The sequence below is a fragment of the Pelodiscus sinensis genome, chromosome 8 (assembly GCF_049634645.1).
Source record: "Pelodiscus sinensis isolate JC-2024 chromosome 8, ASM4963464v1, whole genome shotgun sequence".
Classification (NCBI taxonomy): domain Eukaryota; kingdom Metazoa; phylum Chordata; order Testudines; family Trionychidae; genus Pelodiscus; species Pelodiscus sinensis.
This window is the reverse complement of record NC_134718.1, coordinates 38,637,853-38,656,445: the sequence shown is the minus strand read 5'-3', so window position 1 is coordinate 38,656,445 and position 18,593 is coordinate 38,637,853. Positions and strand designations below refer to the sequence as shown.

At 43.7% G+C, this 18,593-nt stretch overlaps 1 protein-coding gene across 1 annotated transcript in view; it reads right to left on the bottom strand.

Moving 5' to 3' along the window:
• Positions 1–18,593, bottom strand: part of PAPSS2 (3'-phosphoadenosine 5'-phosphosulfate synthase 2) — a 78,822-nt gene that overhangs the window by 20,995 nt on the left and 39,234 nt on the right. Inside the window, 5 exon segments of the mRNA XM_075935081.1 lie at positions 2,872–2,985; positions 3,110–3,228; positions 4,766–4,904; positions 7,198–7,433; positions 9,370–9,484. Of these exon segments, the coding sequence (XP_075791196.1) occupies positions 2,872–2,985; positions 3,110–3,228; positions 4,766–4,904; positions 7,198–7,433; positions 9,370–9,484 (723 nt within the window).

The window sequence follows — 18,593 nt, the reverse complement described above, 5'->3', positions numbered from 1 at the left end:
TTGTGGTAGGGTATCTGGCTAAGAGTGAGGGTGCAAGGAGGGGTAGGGTTGCCCGGTGTTTAGTTTTGTACCAGACAGTCTGGTATTTGAGGGTTCTGTCCGGAAACAAATTGAGAAAATACCGGACATAGAAAATGTCCGGTATTTTCTAATTAGGTACGTTTTATTATTATTATTATTATTATGTGTATCTGTTTGTAGTTGCCAACTTCCTGGCTGGTCAACACATGCTGTGTGAGTGTGTCCACCAGCCAGGCAGTTCACAACTACTCGGGGGTGGTAAAATGGAATTTAGGAGACCAGACTCCTTCATGCTTCACCCGGACCATGCTCAGGATGGGCAGCGCCCCAGGATCTGCATGCGCCCGGATCAGTCCCACTCCCTGCTGGCTGATTCTCTTCCCCTGCTTCCCCACCGCCCAGCCATCCCCACTCACCCCGACCCTCTGCCAGCCTGGCGGTTCTCCCCCGCTTCTCCTGATCTCCCCCGGCCATCCCTGCTGCTCATGCCAGCCCTGCTTCCTCCGGTTGGTTCTCTCGACCCGCCCCCATCTTTCCCAGACAACCCCACTGCCCCCACCCCTCCCGCCAGCCCTGCTTCTGCCAGCAGAACCAGCGTAATCCAATAAAACCCTGCACCACCACATCGTGTATCGAAAAGGGGCTCATTTATTTTCAGAAAGCCGACACCATCTTTGGAATTTTTTATCTGTATTCTCATTCCAGATGGTGAGTGCACCAGGTTCTCTCCATTCTGACTTATTGTAGTGCCTTTAAACCTCACTGTCAGCAGTGGGGATATTTAAAAGGCACTGCTTTTACATTTTTATTCAGGATCTGGGAAGCGATTGTCTAGGAAGGAGCATGGCGGAAAGGGATCTAGGGGTCATAGTGGACCACAAGTTGAATATGAGTCAACAGTGTGATGCTGTTGCAAAAAAAGCAAATATGATTCTAGGTTGTATCAACAGGTGTGTTGTAAGCAAAACTCGTGAAGTCATTCTGCCGCTCTACTCTGCACTAGTTAGGCCTCAGCTGGAGTACTGTGTCCAGTTCTGGGTGCCACATTTCAAGAAAGATGTGGAGAAATTGGAAAGGGTACAGAGAAGAGCGACAAGAATGATTAAAGGTTTAGAGAACATGACCTATGAAGCCAGGCTTCATGAACTGGGCGGCTACGTCTACACTGGCCCCTTTTCCGGAAGGGGCATGTAAATTTCACTAGTCGTCGTAGGGAAATCCGCGGGGGATTTAAATATCCCCCGCGGCATTTAAATAAAAATGTCCGCCGCTTTTTTCCGGCTTTTAAAAAAGCCGGAAAAGAGCGACTAGACTGGCCCCGATCCTCCGGAAAAAGTGCCCTTTTCCGGAGGCTCTTATTCCTACTTCGAATAAGAGCCTCCGGAAAAGGGCACTTTTTCCGAAGGATCGGGGCCAGTCTAGACGCTCTTTTCCGGCTTTTTTAAAAGCCGGAAAAAAGCGGCGGACATTTTTATTTAAATGCCGCGGGGGATATTTAAATCCCCCGCGGATTTCCCTACGACGACTAGTGAAATTTACATGCCCCTTCCGGAAAAGGGGCCAGTGTAGACGTAGCCGGCTTGTTTAGTTTGGAAAAAAGAAGATTAAGGGGGGACATGATAGCAGTTTTCAAATATCTAAAAGGGTGTCACAAGGAGGAAGGAGAAAATTTGTTCCTCTTGGTTTTTGAGGACAGGACAAGGAGTAATGGGCTTAAAGTGCAGCAAGGGAGGTTTAGATTGGACATTAGGAAAAAATTCCTAACTGTCAGGGTGGTCAAATATTGGAATAAATTGCCAAGGGAGGTGGTGGAATCTCCCTCTCTGGAGATATTTAAGAACAGGTTAGATAGACATCTGTCAGGGATGGTGTAGACGGAGCTTGGTCCTGTCTTGAGGGTGGGGGGCTGGACTCAATGACCTCTCGAGGTCCCTTCCAGTCCTATGATTCTATGATTCTATGATCTGCATGCGCCCTGAACTATCCACTCCCCGCTGGCCAATTTCCACCCTCATCCCCCCCCCCAGCCTCGTTGTCCCCACCAGCAGATTCTCTCCCGATCTCCCCTTGCAAGCCCTGCTGCCCCCGCCAGCCCTGCTTCTGCTGGTCGGTTCTCCCCACCCCCAACCATCTTTCCCGGCCAGCCCCACTGCTCCCGCCTCTCCCCCCCCCCCCCCCGGCCAGCCCTGCTTCCACCGGCCGGTTCCCCAGCCAGCCTCACTGCCCCCGCCAGCCGGTCCCGTCCCCCCCGCGATCTCGCCCTGGCCAGACCCACTGCTCCCACCCTCCCGGCCAGCCCTGCTTCTGCCGGGCGGTTCCCCTCCCTATCTCCCCTGGGCAGCTCCATCGCCCTGACCCTGCTTCCCTGCGGCCCATATCCAACCCCCCCCCCCCCTCTCCGCAGCCAGAAATAAGAGCTCACCTGGTAACCCTGACTATGCTTCTGCCGGGAGCCTGAAACATACGGCTGCATCCACCCAGTGCAGCTGAGGGCTTGTGGGACCTGGCGTTGCATGGTCAGTCCAGGAGCCCGGAACACCCTGGCAGCCACACTGAGGCCTGGTATTTTTTTCCCGTAGCCCAGTATTGGGCTGCGGCCCATAGTTTGGAAAACGCTGGTGTAGCCAGTACTGAATAATTTGCATGCTGTTGTATTGCTTTTTATTTATTTTAAACTCTTAGTAACCCTTGAACCGTTCACATTTGTGTAGCAGTAGGACTTGCACTAGTCATAGGATTTGCAATAATCAGGGCTCCACACACTTTGGAGATGTCTATATTGTAACTTGTACAGTACTTTGATAAAAGGATTTATCATACTACACATTGCCACTTTCTTTATTCTCCTACCTTGGTAATCTCTAAAGTAGGCAGCATATTAGCCTCAGCTCGGACCTGGCCAATCTGATTTTCAGGTACAAACAGTTCAAGAACATCGTTCATCATGGTTTTGGGAACAATGTTCTATACAGAAAAGAAATAAGCATGGTCATTAACACATTAATTTTTAAACAAAATATACCAAAAGGCCTACATTGGAAAATATATTTTACAAAATGCAGGAATTTTTTGGTTCAAAACTACTCACTTGTGCTTGTAGCAGCTCTACAACCTGCTGGATACATTCATTCACAGTAGCAATATTTGTTTTCAACACTAGTTCAGATGATTCTGGTTTCTCATACTCTGAATCAATCCCAGTGAACCCTACGCACAATTAAACCCAAGGCAAATTTAGTGAACGTAATAGCAAGCAGTCTACAGATCAATAAAATAGCTAGGTACTGCACAACTGGGAAGAAAACATTGTTTCATTCGGAGAACCTATGCTCAGAAATGATATTGAGACTTCTTGTTTGATCTATCAACAATGGACATGACAGTAGGATTATAGCAATACCCCATGCTACCGGAACAACCTTTATTTGCCCTCCTATTGAAATGTGTTGATTCCAACACTGCAAAACCTGTTCTACAGCCTTTAATGCAGAGAGAAAGAAAACAGGGGGATGCAGAGAGAAAGAAAATATGAGCAAATGTTTAGTGGAGGAAGGGAATGTATTTGGCATTTCAGAAAAAGGAAAATTATCATGTCAACTTTTATACTTGTCAACATTAGCTTTACTTGTCAGGCCTTAAAGCAGTGTTGTGGCACAGAAGATTCAGTTGGCTTGTGATACATATTGTAACCGGGTAGAAGACTATAACCTGCATAGAAACACACAGCTCCTCTGCTGAATATCCTTTATGTCATATACTTGCATGCTGAACGAGAGAGCAATGTGATTGTAATCGAGTCCCAATCACACCACCTATAACTTGGCCTCTCATTAAAAGAACATAGAAATATAAGCATGCCAGTAAGTAAAGAATTTTAACATCGAGAAGAAACATTAAGTGCTTAACAGTCTGAGTAACTTTTGAAAATGGGACATAGGTTCCTAAAGGCTAAATCCACAAAGGGATTTATGTGCCCAACTGCCACTTTAGGGGTCCAAGTCCAAAATTTACATTTCTCTCACCCCTGATCTGCTGTTGACAACCCTATAAGCAGAAGAGCCAACAGACTCACTAGGCCTCTAGGCAAGGGGCGGGGACCCAGCGCCATGCTCTGCAAGGGGCAGAGCTTTGGTCAGAGAAGGGGGAACTGGGGGAAGCCAGCTGTCAGCACTGCCTGGACGTGCACCACATCCCTTCCAGCCCTCAGCACCATCCGGAGCACACCGCTTGGGGATCTGGTAAAGGGTCAAGTGGTTACCCAGTAAGGATTTGCCTCACCTGCATGCTTACTTGGGTAACTGGTTAACTGGCACCTGACACAGTTGAAACAGCCCCCCCACCCGTGGTGCAACACAGCAGTCTGATTAACTGGTTAAATATGTAGTTTAACCAGTTAACATTTTAAACAGGATTTTATATCCCTACTCTGGTGCTGATTTAAAAGGCCAGGGGCTCTGGTCACCACCTCTGCCAGAGTAGCAGTGACTGAGAGACATGGGCACCTTTGAATTGCCAGGCCCTGAGGTAGTTGCCTTTCCCACCCTCCCTCTCTGCAGGCCTGCTTCTAAGCACATACATCTCTGCTAGTGAAATCCCCATGGAGTCAATATTGGCTGGCTTTTTCCTTTTGTTTAAAGAAGTGGCAACACTGGCTCCTCTTAGCACTCTTCACTGTTGATGAGAAAAGGCAGGCAGATAAAAAGAAAATACTAAAATAACATGAAACATAAATTGTTTACCACACCTTTGATTTCTCCAGCCCTTGCTTTTTTGTAAAGCCCTTTCACATCTCTGCTTTCACAAATATTTAGAGGAGCATCTACAAAGATTTCAAAGAAAGGAAGACCAGCCATTTCATGAATTTCCCTTGCATTTTGACGATCCTGTAAGAAGCAAGGGGAGAAATCACAAGCAATTCCTCAACTGAATTCTCAGAGGAGTGTTGCTAGATGTTTTATCTTATAACAAAACCCTGCCTAGAGTTGTATTTTTCCAATGGAAAGGTACAGGCCATAATCATCCATTGCAAAATCTATCTATCTATTTTAGAAATGTGAGTCTCTCTGACCATCTGAGTCTGTTTCTTCAAGAATGCCTCCTAAATGATAAGAAAGAACTAAGACCACCACATTTGGAAAGCAGCTTCCTCTTATCCTAACTTAAAGCAAGGTCAGGGCTTGGTTGTGCCAGGACAATAGGATGTTTCTGAAATTTAATTGTTTTTCATAAAACAGGAAGGGTATGTCTACACTACCCCACTAGTTCGAACTAGCGGGGTAATGTAGGCATACCACACTTGCAAATGAAGCCCGGGATTTGAATTTCCCGGGCTTCATTTGCATAAGCGGGGAGCCGCCATTTTTAAAACCCCGCTGGTTCGAACTCCGTGCAGCGCAGCTACACGGGGCTCGAAATAGGTAGTTCGGACTAGGAACGAGGTGGAACGAGGTGTACCGGTAGTTCAGAATAGGAATCCTAGTCCGAACTACCTAGTTCGAGCCCCGTGTAGCCGCGCTGCACAGGGTTCGAACCAGCGGGGTTTTAAAAATGGCGGCTCTCCGCTTATGCAAATGAAGCCCGGGAAATTCAAATCCCGGGCTTCATTTGCAAGTGCGGTATGCCTACATTACCCTCCTAGTTCGAACTAGGAGGGTAGTGTAGACATACCCAAAGGGAGGGATCTGGTAAAGGGAGTTATATTGTGGAATGACCACAGGGGGACAGCAAGCACCCAGTGCAACTTGCCAGCCATGAGATGAAGCCAGTAGCCAGGGTATGTGCCTCCCCCCCCCTTCAACCAGCACTGGGAAGAAGCCGGTCACCAGGGTGCACCTGTCCTTCCCTCCCACCTCCCCCTGGCCAACCCAGGTAAAAGCCAGCAGCCAAGTGTGTGTCCCCACTTCCAACCCCGGCCGAACCCAGGCAACGCCAGTTAAGTCTTCTACTGTTATATATTTTAAGTATTTTCTTACTAAGAAAAGATGTTTCTTTTCACATAATATTTAATAAAATGTACTAGTCTGATCTAGATTCAGCTTTTTCACAGCAGTTTAGGACAAGTATCTTCACTTGGCAGGATGGCAGAATCTTACACTTTGAATGACTATTTATTAACTAATCCTTGCTTTAAAACAAAGATTATTTATAACCAGTTGTATTGACCTGATATAAGCAGATTAGTGTCATTAGCATGAAGCAAAATAAATCACAAGTATACAGCATGCCAAAACTTTTAGAACAGCATATAGCAGTATGATTATACCACTGTAAAGCCCCTAATGCCTTCCTCCAGTTTTCCATTTTTCAGGAAACTCGTGATTAATGAATTGCTTGAGTGAAAATTTTATTTTTGACTTTTTTAACTGAAACCTAATTTTCTGCATATCTTTGAACAGCAATGTGTCATGCAAATTTACATGTGAGCATTAGGGATCAAGGGAACTTACTTTACATAGTTGTGATCTAAACAAAAAAGAATAGAGGGAAAAATAAAGGGAGTGTGTGATGAGGTGGAAACTGATCACAGTCTGGAAAGGTAATAATTACTTATGGACTAGATACAATATATGTATCTAGTTAGCTGCTTCTCAACCACAGGGGGCAAGATTGGGCGACATTGGGTGATAACATAATGGACACACAGGCCCCATAAAAAGCAGAAGAGTTTAAGGAGGAAGCTAGAGGGAGCAGACAGGATGGCAAGTTTCTGTGAAAGGCTGAAGTGCTAGAGGCTGTTGAGGACTTGGGCCTCAGTAAAATTGTGGTGGGATTAAGAATGTTTGATACCAGAGCTGAGGACAGGCAGTGGAATCCCAGGAAAGGAGGTGAGGGCCAGACCCAGAAGCAAGGTTGATTCTTGAGGACTTAGATTATGCTGGAATATTTGTTCCCACAGAAAGGGAACTGCTGCTTTTAAGCTATATGGTGTGTAAAGACAGAGGGCCTTTAGGGAACACCACAGATAAACATGCCTACAGAATCACACCCTGAAATACCAGGGGTGGTGAGTACACTACATAACTGTGTGTCTGAAATATAATACATAAATTATGCTCTTTAAAAGTGCCTCTTTTCCTAATGAATATGAATTAATTCTAGTGATGAGAGTGCCAGTGGACTTTCTGCAGAGACCCCATTTTTTCTAGTAAATATCAGAACAATCTTAAATAGGTTTACCTTTGCAAAAGGGGAAATAAAACTAGTTATGCAAACAAGACCAGCATCAGCAAACAGTTTGGCAACTTCAGCAACACGGCGGATGTTTTCTTCTCGGTCATCAGTTGAAAAACCTAGGTTTTTGTTCAGACCATGCCGAATGTTATCCCCGTCCAGAGAGTAGCAAGGCATGCCACGAGACACCAGGTATTCTTCCAGAGCAAAGCCAATAGTTGTTTTCCCAGCACCAGAAAGACCTGTTAGAGAGAACAAGCAAGGCATACCGAGGTCCATCCGGAGTATTAAAAAGACTAAACAGCAATCTAATTTTTGGTTATGAGTAATTAAACATCAGCTCCTAGATGAAAATACAGACTAGACAGAACTGGTTAGATATCAGAGGTAGATTAGTGGCATGAGACATACATTAGCCAGAGTGGAGCAATTGTATACTTAGGCCCCGAGAATCTCCTCTTCTATTGAAGATGAAGAACGGGATTTTTCGCAAGCAGACTAACTCACTAAGGAAATTCTCATAGTTTCTCACATCCTCTCCTCAGGAGAGAACACAGAGTTTGGTTCCCTCCTTTCTCCTGTGAAATAGGTACATTCAAATCTAGCAAATCCCAGGGGATCCGGAGGAGGCCAGGCCATCACCTGGAGACCCTGGTACTCTCATTGGGCTAAGACAGTTGGTGGGATGCTGGGCATAGAAGCCTACAGTGATCTGAAAGTCAAAAGGTTGAGATCATACCCCCATTACTGGTCAACCACTTCATGTCCCAGTTGCTCTGCATGGATCCTATAATGCACAAAGAGCACTGAGTCCATGAGGTCTGAGTGGGAGTAAAGACAGTTTTGTGGTGGCACCCAAAACCCTCTTCTTTGAAGGAGGTTCAGACCCATGTACTGAAGATTGCTCTGAGTAACAGAGTCAGGACAGGAGGGCTAGTTAGGGACAGAAACCCTTCAATTCATATAAGACAACAGAGTCAGTCACTCAGGGTATGTCTAGACTACATGCCTCTGCAGACCGAGACATGTAAATTAGACATACCAACAGTCAATGAAGTGGGGATTTAAATATCCCTCGCTTCATTAGAATAAAAATGGCCACCGCATTGTGCCGGCTCAGCTGTTTGTCGGCATGAAGCAGCAGTCAAGACGGGCAAAGACTTCCCTTGCCGACCAATCCCCGTCTTGAATGCCGCTTTGTGCCAACAAACAGCTGAGCTGGCACAACTCGGTGGCCATTTTTATTCTAATGAAGCGGGGGATATTTAAATCCCCATTTCATTGACTATGTCGGTATGTCTAATTTACATGCCTCAAGCGGCAGAGGTATGTAGTCTAGACATACCCCCTAACAGATAAGCTATCAAGAAACCCTCAATGGTTATTTCATTATTGACTAATCATTTAAAAATTAGAACAATAGGAAGTGATGGTAACGTCTCTATATATTTCAGAGAAGAGATACCACTAAATGAAATGCAAACACTTCACATACAGTACCTATAAATTATATACAAAAGGGAATAAATGGCACTGGATGAGTTTCAACTTCACAAATAAGTTTTAACTGATTTAGTAGTTCACCTAAATGATTGGTAGTCAGTAACCTTTTGAAAGTAAACTGTTTTTAATGGAAAGGTCTGCCCACAAAATGATATGAACATAAGATAAAGTGGCATTCCAAACATTATGGAATGTGTATTTTCCCATGTTGCTGTTGCCAAAGAAAATATACCAAGAGTTACCAAGCAAACAAACATGATAAATGACAAATAGTAGTAAGAGAACTGTGCAAACATAACTGGAACAGTGCGCAGAGTGAGACCGTGACAGTAATCCCTTCCCCAACATTTTATTAAATGAATACAATGTAACTTACATTCTATGGATTATTTATTCTCTATACATACAAAGCATAAATATGATATAACATAATATTTTAAATCCCAGCAAATGGGATTTATTTCACCCTGTGTATCCAGGTCATAAGAATTTTCTAGGCCTCATTAGTATCTATTTATGCGGATCAAATTGAAATAAACAGACCTCTTTATATCTTGCACTAAACGATACCTTGGTTATTGACATAGATAAACTAATTTCAAGTTATACTCATCCAGTACCATTGAGCAACACATTTCACACATCCATTTGCAATCTCAATAAGGCTTAAAATACCTGTTAGCCACACTGTGCAGCCACGAAATCCACCTCTTGTACCCACAATTTGGCCTCTTTTACTCCTGCTGACATGATGAGCTTGATACACCACATTCGTGGCTCTTTGAATATTCTACACCCAAAGAAAAATAAAAGTTTACTCTGTCAAACTGCAAAATAGAAAATACAAGAGGAACAGATCCAAGAGGCAAAAATTCAAATTCAGCCTAAAAAAGGAGACTTATTTTACAGTTAAACACAAAAAAGTATGTTTGCAGTTGCTACCTGAATAAATGAATTGCAGTTGCTATTCTGAATAAATAGGAGATAGCTTTACATAGAACTCAGGCAACTGCTCAAGAAGGGGGAGAAATAACCAAATAAGACGGCAACAAGTTTTAAGGGATAGCCATGTTAGTCTGTTTCAGCCGAAACCATGAGGAGTCCTGTGGCACCTAAGGGCATGTCTACACTGGGGAGTTATTTCAAAATAACTTAAATTTCAAAATAACAAGGTGAGTGTCTACACTACCAGCCCTGTTATTTCAAAATAAAGAGCTTGTTATTTCAAAATAATAACTACTGCTTGTGAAGAGGAATAGCTTATTTCAAAATAGTTATTTCAGGAGTTATTATTTTGAAATAAATAACTCCCTCATGTAGACATAGCTTTAAAGACTAACAAGTTTATTTGGGCAAAAGCTTTTATGGGCTGGAACCCACTTGCATCTGACAACGCAGGTTCCACCCATGAAAGCTTATGCCCAAATAAATGTGTTAATCTTTAAAATATCACAGGATTCCTGGTTTTTTCAAATAAGATGTCCGTCTTTAGTTTCAGTTGGCTTTAATTCAATACAATTTCTTTAAGTTGCTTTTTATCTTTGACCTCCTCATGTCAAACACGTCATGTCAATGCATTGGTATATGTTGCCACTGATTATGAATGTTGCAGGAATTTCCTGTTATAGCTGATATGAAATTTAATCTGCATATGGATAATTGTAGATAGGGTGCTCACTGACTTGTCTACAAGCACATGCACTGCATAAAGAAGGAAATGCAGATGAAAATTACCCACTCACTTGTGTTTTCTGTCTAATTTCCCTTAAGCATCTGTGCATGTGTAAAGCACAATTGTAATTGATTGAATAGTGTAAATCATTTAAAGCGGTCAGCTTACTTGCTATGAGTGTTAAATTTAAACTCTTATATCCAGTAAATTCAATGCTTAAATTGTTTATATTATTTAGACAATTAAATAATTGTGCTAAGGACAAAAGGTAGAAATGTCCTCATCCCAGCCCTAGGGCACTAGGGGTGCCGCTACTTTGGCCACTGTCTCCACATAATGCTGAACCACTGGTCACACTTATGCCCTCTTTTCCCACTGCCAAAAATTACAGTTCTTCTTGCTCAATCTTTCAATAGCTTGCACTCATTCTACCATGGAATATCAGTGACTGTGTTGCATTTAGGTCATCTGTGCTCAAAGAGTAGGGTGGCATAGACTTTACTTTGAACAGCAATGCTCATTTTTGAGTAAATTACATTTATACTCAAATTGTGGTTTGAAAATATTCATACATTCAAGTTGGGGTTAAATAGAAGAAGCATTTCTCTTCACATCACCACTCATTCTCTCTCTCTCATATATACACACAACATACACTGAATTGCATTTTGCTGGCACTGATTGGAGGTAGGGCTGGTAGTACTGCCTATTATTAAAGTTTATTGACCCTTCCCATTGTAAGAATCTGTGTTCAGCTACTTATAACTTTCCCAAACTAATATTTTATGCTCATGTTTTCTATGTGCAGAAACCAGAGGAGTGGGGAGAAAAAAGGTGTTGAGCAGGGGTAGGCAATAAGCGACCTGGCAAACTGCCAGATGCTTTATTTACTTGCGCATCCACAGGTACGACTGTTTGCAGCTCCCATTGGCCACAGTTCCTTGTTCTTAACCAATGGGAGCAGCTGAAAGTGGCATCCCGGTCCGCACCGCTTCCCGAAGCTCCCATTAGTCAGAAGTGGCGATCTGTGTCCAATGGGAGCTGTGAGTGGCCATACTTGACATCACAGGTAAATAAAGCAGCAGCACCCCAACAGAACCAGAACAGGGCTGGCAACAAAGAGACAGTGTGTGTGTTGGGTGGAGGGGGTTAATAGCTGGGGAAAAGAAATGGGAACTGGCACTAAGGGAGGGAGACAGAGGGAATCCAGAGTGTGGAGACTAAGACTTGTTAGGCAAGCACACTGGGACTATGAGGAGAAAAAATAGCACATGAACATGTAATTATCGACCAGCAGTCTCCAACCTTTTTAAGCACATGATCACTTTTTTAAATTTAATTCAGGATCTACCTCAAACCCAACTGCCCTTGTTTTGCCTTCTTCCTCACCCTTTCTCTGAGGCCCTGCCCCTGCTCCACTCCTTCTCTGCTCTGCTCACTCTCTGGAGATGGAGTACATGGGTGTAGGGAGGAGGGACACCCTGACATCAATGCCCCTTCTCAGCCTCCCCACCCTGCACAGCAAGAAAGAGGCTCCCCAGAGCACCTCCATTGCAGAGGGCAGGGGCAGCACAGCAGGGAAAGGGCAGATGAAGTGCTGACAATTGATCGCCTCCTGGCCACACTGGTCATGAGTACCTGTCAGAGGCTCCAGGATCTACTGGTTGGTGACCACTGTTAGGCTAGGTCTACACTACAGAGTTTTTTCGGAAAAACGGCATTGGTAAACCTCTTTCTATGAGGAAGAAGCCTTTTTCTGAAAGAGCTCTTTGAGAAAAGGGGCTTGTGTGGACACGGAAGAGGGAGTTATTTCGAAAGAAGAGGAAAGAGGAAAAAGTACAGGTGCCCTAGTGGCCACTCCGTCCATAGTAATCACAGCATAAATGTGAGCTAGCATCCATTCAGTGTGGACGCTATCTTTCGAAAAAGCAGATCACTTTTGAAGTGTGGATGCTCTCTTTCGGAAGAAGTTTTTTCAGAAGATCTCTTCCAGAAAAGCTTCTTCCGAAAGAAGCCTGCGGTCTAGACGTAGCCTCTTCGATCAAATCACAAAGCACAGGTAGAAGTGTGGTAAGGAGAGCAAACTGAAGTTTCATAGACACCCTTAATTCTGGCATTTTTTAATATTTGAGTGCTTAACTTTACAACCTTAATAATAGGTTTTTAACATTGTTTGTGTATGTGTGATAGGAAGAGTCATTAGCAATTTGATTCTGTATCTTTAAATTATGTTAAATTGTAGTGCAGCGTAAATACTACTTTTTAATCTTTGATAATAGTTAATTTAATTCTGACAGACTTTTCTCTTGGATACCTTACTGCCATGTGCATTTAGCACTTGCTCAAATGCAGCAGCCTAAAGCTAAAGGGTGACCAAAGTTGCACTGCTATGACATGTTCTTCGTACTGCCAAATATTTACAAGTATATCACAAGCAAGGCCCCAAAGATCTTGAAATTGGATTAAAAATCAGGATTTTAAAAAACACACATTGAGTTTTTATATTTGCCTTCTGGTTGTTGAACTTAATTACACTCAGATTATGTTGTCAAGCTTTTCTCTGCTATTATGAAGACTAAGAAAGTGATTTAGAAAGATGAAAACCTGAGATTCTCATGCATTCACACAAATTCCAGCAGCTAGAACTCTAAAGAAGAAAACTAACTTTTATGAGATGTGTTAAAATTGTGAGAGTTGGTTACATTGCTTACTGCAGTATTGGCAATCTCAGGTGTTTAAAAATCATGCCACTAAAAATCACGAGATTGGTTTAGAAATCACAAGATCGTTTAAAAAAATGATTATCCTTTTTCTTTGACTTTCTAGGTTTTTTGGGTATGCTTGGCTGCATCTGCATGTTTTCCTCCTCAACAGTGAGGACTAGAAATTAAGGCTATGTCTACACAGCACCGGTATTTTGGAATAAATGACATTATTCCAAAATCACAAAGAGCGTGTCTATACAGAAAGCCATTATTTCAAAATAATAGGTGAGCAGGAAGACTCCTTACACTGACTCCTGTAACCCTCATTTCATGATGAGTAAGAGAAGATGAAAGAAAAGTGCTCTTCCTTTGCCTTCCTGCTGTATAGACAGCACCAAAAGCCAAATTAGGCTATTTCAACTTCAGCTACGCAATTGACATAGCTCAATTGCCCTCACTTTCTTTTTTAAATGAAAGCTGAGGTTCTACATAATCACATCATGACAGTAGTTTAAACATTAAGAAAAAACTCAAAATATGAGACTCATGATAAAATTATAAAATTTGGCAACACCAAGGTCTCTTACAAATGCTGTCTCATCTGCCCAGCTAATGAGCTCAAAAAAGGTTCATCCATAACTCATTGTTTTTGTTCACTTGCTCCTCTGTACCCAAAAGCTATGTTGTACTGACATCTGTATTCCAGGAGATGTTGCTAGGAGATGGCCTTATTATTGAGCCACTAATGTCTGTCACTGTAGTGGGAACCAGTGATTGCGTTGCATTTTATTGGCCAGAGCTGGTTCTTATCAGATGGTGTACTTACTCATTCCTCCTTACCATAGGGACATAGCAGTAGCAAAGAATTGCCTTCAAAGACTTAGCCTGGGTAGTAGCAACAAAGAAAAACAACTGAAAAATAACCCATCTTAACCAATGTAATGGCTGCTGGAGAAGGAGTCTGCCCCTGAGAACCATACTTCCAGCAGCAGCAGTTGAAATGGGAAGTGGAAGTTGAGGCATTAGGGGTTGTGGATTCCCAGAAGGGATAGAATGTATCGCCTGCTGTGGTTGAAAGAGGAGCCCTCAAAACTTTTAGCTTAGGGGTTTCCCATCAAGATGTGAGATGGGAATATGGACGCAAGAATGGGAATTTACTTCTTCTTGTAATTCTGGAGGTGTTTTTTTTTTTTAAATGTCTGGGCCTGATTTTCTGATACATTGGCTGCCCTGTGTGAGGCTGCAAATAAACTTGGGGAAATTTTACAGTCTCTCAATTATTGTCACATGGATATTTAAGTACCTAATAGTACATGAAAATCAAGTATCTGGAAGTCTAGGTTCCCACAATAACCGGGGCTACGTCTAGACTACGGAGTTTTCCAAACTCTGCCATGACCAGGGAACACGTCTGCTCGTCTGATATTTTTTGCGGAAGATCAGACGCACTCTTTTGGAAGCCGTGTCTTCCTTGTGTCACAAAGAAGAAGGGCTCTTCTGAAAGAGGAGGTTTTTTCGAAATTAGGCCTAGCATAGGCGGGCCAAATTTCAGAAAAGCCTCTTCTGACAAAACTATCAGAAAAAGGTACACAAATTTCAGAGCGCAATTTACGTACCTTTTCCTGATAAAAAGCGGCCGTCTAGACATAGCTGGGAGTGCAAACTTGCAGCCACAGTTTTTAGACACAGAAATGGAGCCACATTTTTTAAACTGATATCGTTACTTTTAAATTAGCATGAAACTTGGAACACAGTAAATAAGTGTTTCTTTGGGAGGGAGATCTCTCTGAAAAGTCTGACCTCTCCATTGGAAAGCAATAATAAGAACAAGGTATAGTGAATCATTTTTCACTTAAAATTCTACAGAAGTCAAAATCTCTGTAGTTTAGCAAATATTGATTTTTCAATAGATGCTTATTTGTTTGCTGAGTTCTAAGAATGTTAATGACCCAACAAGCAAGAACAATATACAGGATGTCTAGCCAATATGTTTAAAATTCTCTTCCCATTTTATTTTCTCACATTCCTTGTTCTTTTGTCTTACAGCTTTTCTATGGCAACTGAAATGTTATCATTTCCCTTTGCTAGCATCAGGAGACGAGTAAATATTTTCATAGTATGGGGTGGAATGTGATGGCCAAGTTGAAGAACCCATGATAGTTCATATACTATGCATGTATATCATGTGAACATGGCCATTGTGCAGAATTTGTTGGGGCAGAAAATATTTTACTTTTTTTTCCTATCAGTCTCTTGAAGCCATTTCTTCAGCTAGATCAGTAGGAAACCAAGCAGTCTGGGAAGCCAAGCTCAGTGCTCCACACAGCTGTCCCAAATCTATTAGTTTACTATGCGCCAATTAATAGAATAGCAACAATACAAGTTTATATGGAGGATAAACAAAGGCCTAATTTCTATAACAGCTGCAACACAGACTCTAACTTTTTGTTAAAAGATAGTGTGTAGTCAGGATGCACTACACTGTTAAACTGGGAAATAGGTTCTTGAATCCAGAGACCTGTTCAGTGGGAGAGTCATGTATTACCAGGGCAGATGAGAGACTTTGCTGGGACCTGGGGGGAAGCTGGCTCCAGATCTTCTGGAAGGGGCAGGGCCTCAGGCAGAAGGAGAGGGGCTGGGTTAGCCTTTCCCAGCCAGCCCTTCAACACTACCCAGGCTGTGGACCATGCACTGCCAGGGACTCCAGCAGAGATTTAAAGGGCACGAGGGAGCAAGTGGCGGGGGGCAGGAGAAGCAACTAGTCGAGTTCCTACTTGACTACCCGACAAGCATTTGCTTATTGGGTAGTGAACTAGTCATTACATCCCTACTACAGAGCAGAGAGACCCTCTGTCTGTGTCCACAGTCATCCCTTCCTAGGGTTGGGCTTTACTGGTAATCCAAAACAATAAAACAAAAACCCTGAACATAAACCTGATCTGATGCTTTCTTCTCAAGCCAGGCTTTTATTATGGTTTCCTTTCAAGATCTCCTCCAATCTAGAACCAAAGTTTCCTCTCACTCAAAAAGAAATATTTTCACAACCTGTACATCCTCACTGCAGCTAACAGAACCCCTTGGGTAATTCAAGAATTGGAAACATCTAGGCTACATCTACACTGTTCTCTCTTGTGCAAGAAAATATGTAAATGAGGCAAGGCGGTGAATATTGCTGTGCCTCATTTGCATACTTAATGAGCCACCATTTTTGTGCAAGGGGCTTTTGTGCAAAAAGGAGCTGCCTACTTGGCAAAAAACCCCTCTTGCACAAGAGCCGTTCTGCCGTTTTCCAGGAAGAATGGCTCTTGCACAAGAGGGGATTTTTGCCATGTAGAGAGCTCCTATTTGAGCAAAAGCCCCTTGCGCAAAAATGGTGGCTCATTAAGTATGCAAATGAGGCACAGCGATATTCACCACTTTGCCTCATTTGCATATTTTCTTGCACAAGAGAGGGCAGTATAGACAAAGCCCTATTCTTTTGCATTAACCTTGTGGCTTCTTTGAGATAGGATTACAGCAGACTGTGGCTCACAGCATCCTGGACCTCAAGTTCAACCCCCCAAAAAGCTCTCTGGCAGCTAGCCCCTGGGCCACTGTCCATGCTACTGGTACTACACTGCTATTTTTAGCTTTCTCAGATGAGAGGTAGCGCAAGCATGTGTGTGAGCAGAGAATCACACCCAGACATAGCCTCAGTTTGCCAACTTGTTACAGACACCTAGATTTATATTTCACTAGGAGGGTGGTGAAGTACTGGAATGGGTTCCCTAGGGAGGTGGTGAAACCTCAATCCCTAGAGGTTTTTAAGTCCCAGCTTGACAAAGCCCTGGCTGGGATGATTTAATTAGGGTTGGTACTGCTTTAGCCAGAGGGCTGGTGTGACGGGGCAGAACCGCCCCGCCACTCGCTAGCGGTAGCTGGGGCCGCCAGAGAGAGGGGCGCAGACGCCGCAGCGCCGGAGGGCGCGTGGAACAGGGACGAGGAGGCCGTGGCGCGTCATCACGGCGCGCCCGGGAGCGTGGCGGGTGACGTCACGGGCGCGACAACGGAGGGGGAGGGGGGAACCCGGAAGTGCAGGGGAGTAGAAAGGGGCCGGGGCGAGAGTGGCAAGGGGGGAAGCAAGGAGGAGGAGAAGCGGGCCACGGGCAGAGGAGCCGCGGGAGGAGCGGTCTCGGACGGGGAGGCGGAGGACGGAGCGGCCGGATAAGCAAGGCAGCAGCCGGCGGAGCGGAGAAGGACCCAGGGCGGGTCGTGTAACCCGGGAGCAGGTGCGTTTGGGGTGCTGGCCCCCCTGCTACCACCGAGAGGTACGCTCTCGGTGTTAGGGCCCTGGGTCGGGGTCCGGAGTGAGGGCGGGCCCGGACCCCCCACTCCGCCGAGGAGGTACAAAAGCGAGCAGTGCATTGTGCACAACGGGAATTACTAATAGAGCGGGGGCGGCGGACTGTGTCTACACTGGCCGCTTGAATTTCCAGCTGTCTACACTGGCCGCTTGAATTTCTGCAAAAGCACTGAATTCCTACTGTAAGAAATCAGTGCTTTTTGCAGAAATACTTTGCTGCTCCTGTTCGGGCAAAAGTCTTTTTCCGAAAGACTTTTGCGCAAAAAGGCCAGTGTAGACAGCAGAGATTTGTTTTCCGCAAAAAAGCCCCGATCGCGAAAATGGTGATCAGGGTTTTTTTGCGGAAAAACGCATCTAGATTGGCCACGGACGCTTTTCTGCAAAAAGTGCTTTTGCGGAAAAGCGTCCTGCCAATCTAGACGCTCTTTTCCGAAAATGCCATTATCGGAAAACTTTTCCGTTAAAAGCATTTCCGGAAATTCATGCCAGTGTAGACATAGCCATATTGTGAGGGACTGTTTGAAGGCTGAAGGACACACTACAGAATGTTTGCATGGGAACAATGTTCTATCTTTTAAAAATGGAATGTGTTCTTCAGCTTTTTGTACCACTCTTTTTAGTAGCAATTTGCTTGTACACAGAACTGTATAAAATAATTTTTTTCAGTATGCTAAGTTGGTGGAACTATCACGCATGATACAAATTTTGATGGTGACTATTCTTCACAGAGACTTAAGAACTAAAGTAAATTCCTGGTCACCTTATAGAAATAACAACAAAAAAATATGGAAAAATTGCTTGTTGGTGAACTATTTCTCTCTACTGCATACCCATCAACAGCATTTTTTCACCCCAAAAGATTGCCTAAGAAGTATATACCCAAAAGCACCATGAAATGTACTTGGAAAATCCTGTAGCACATTTACAGTTCTACAGCTTGCAGGAAATTCCAGTCTGAAACCAAAATCCTGTTCAACTTTGTCATGCATATTTTTGTTCATGTTTAGCTGACTCATTCTTAAAGAGAAAAGACCTTTAGAAACTACTGTGTTCTGAAAGAACTCAAAACCTCTCTCTGGGTGGACCTACTCATCATAACCCCTCCCTCCCAAATGTCAATACTAAAGGTTAAAATTCTTGCTGTCAAACATGCAGAAGATAAATACAGCAGAAGTACAAT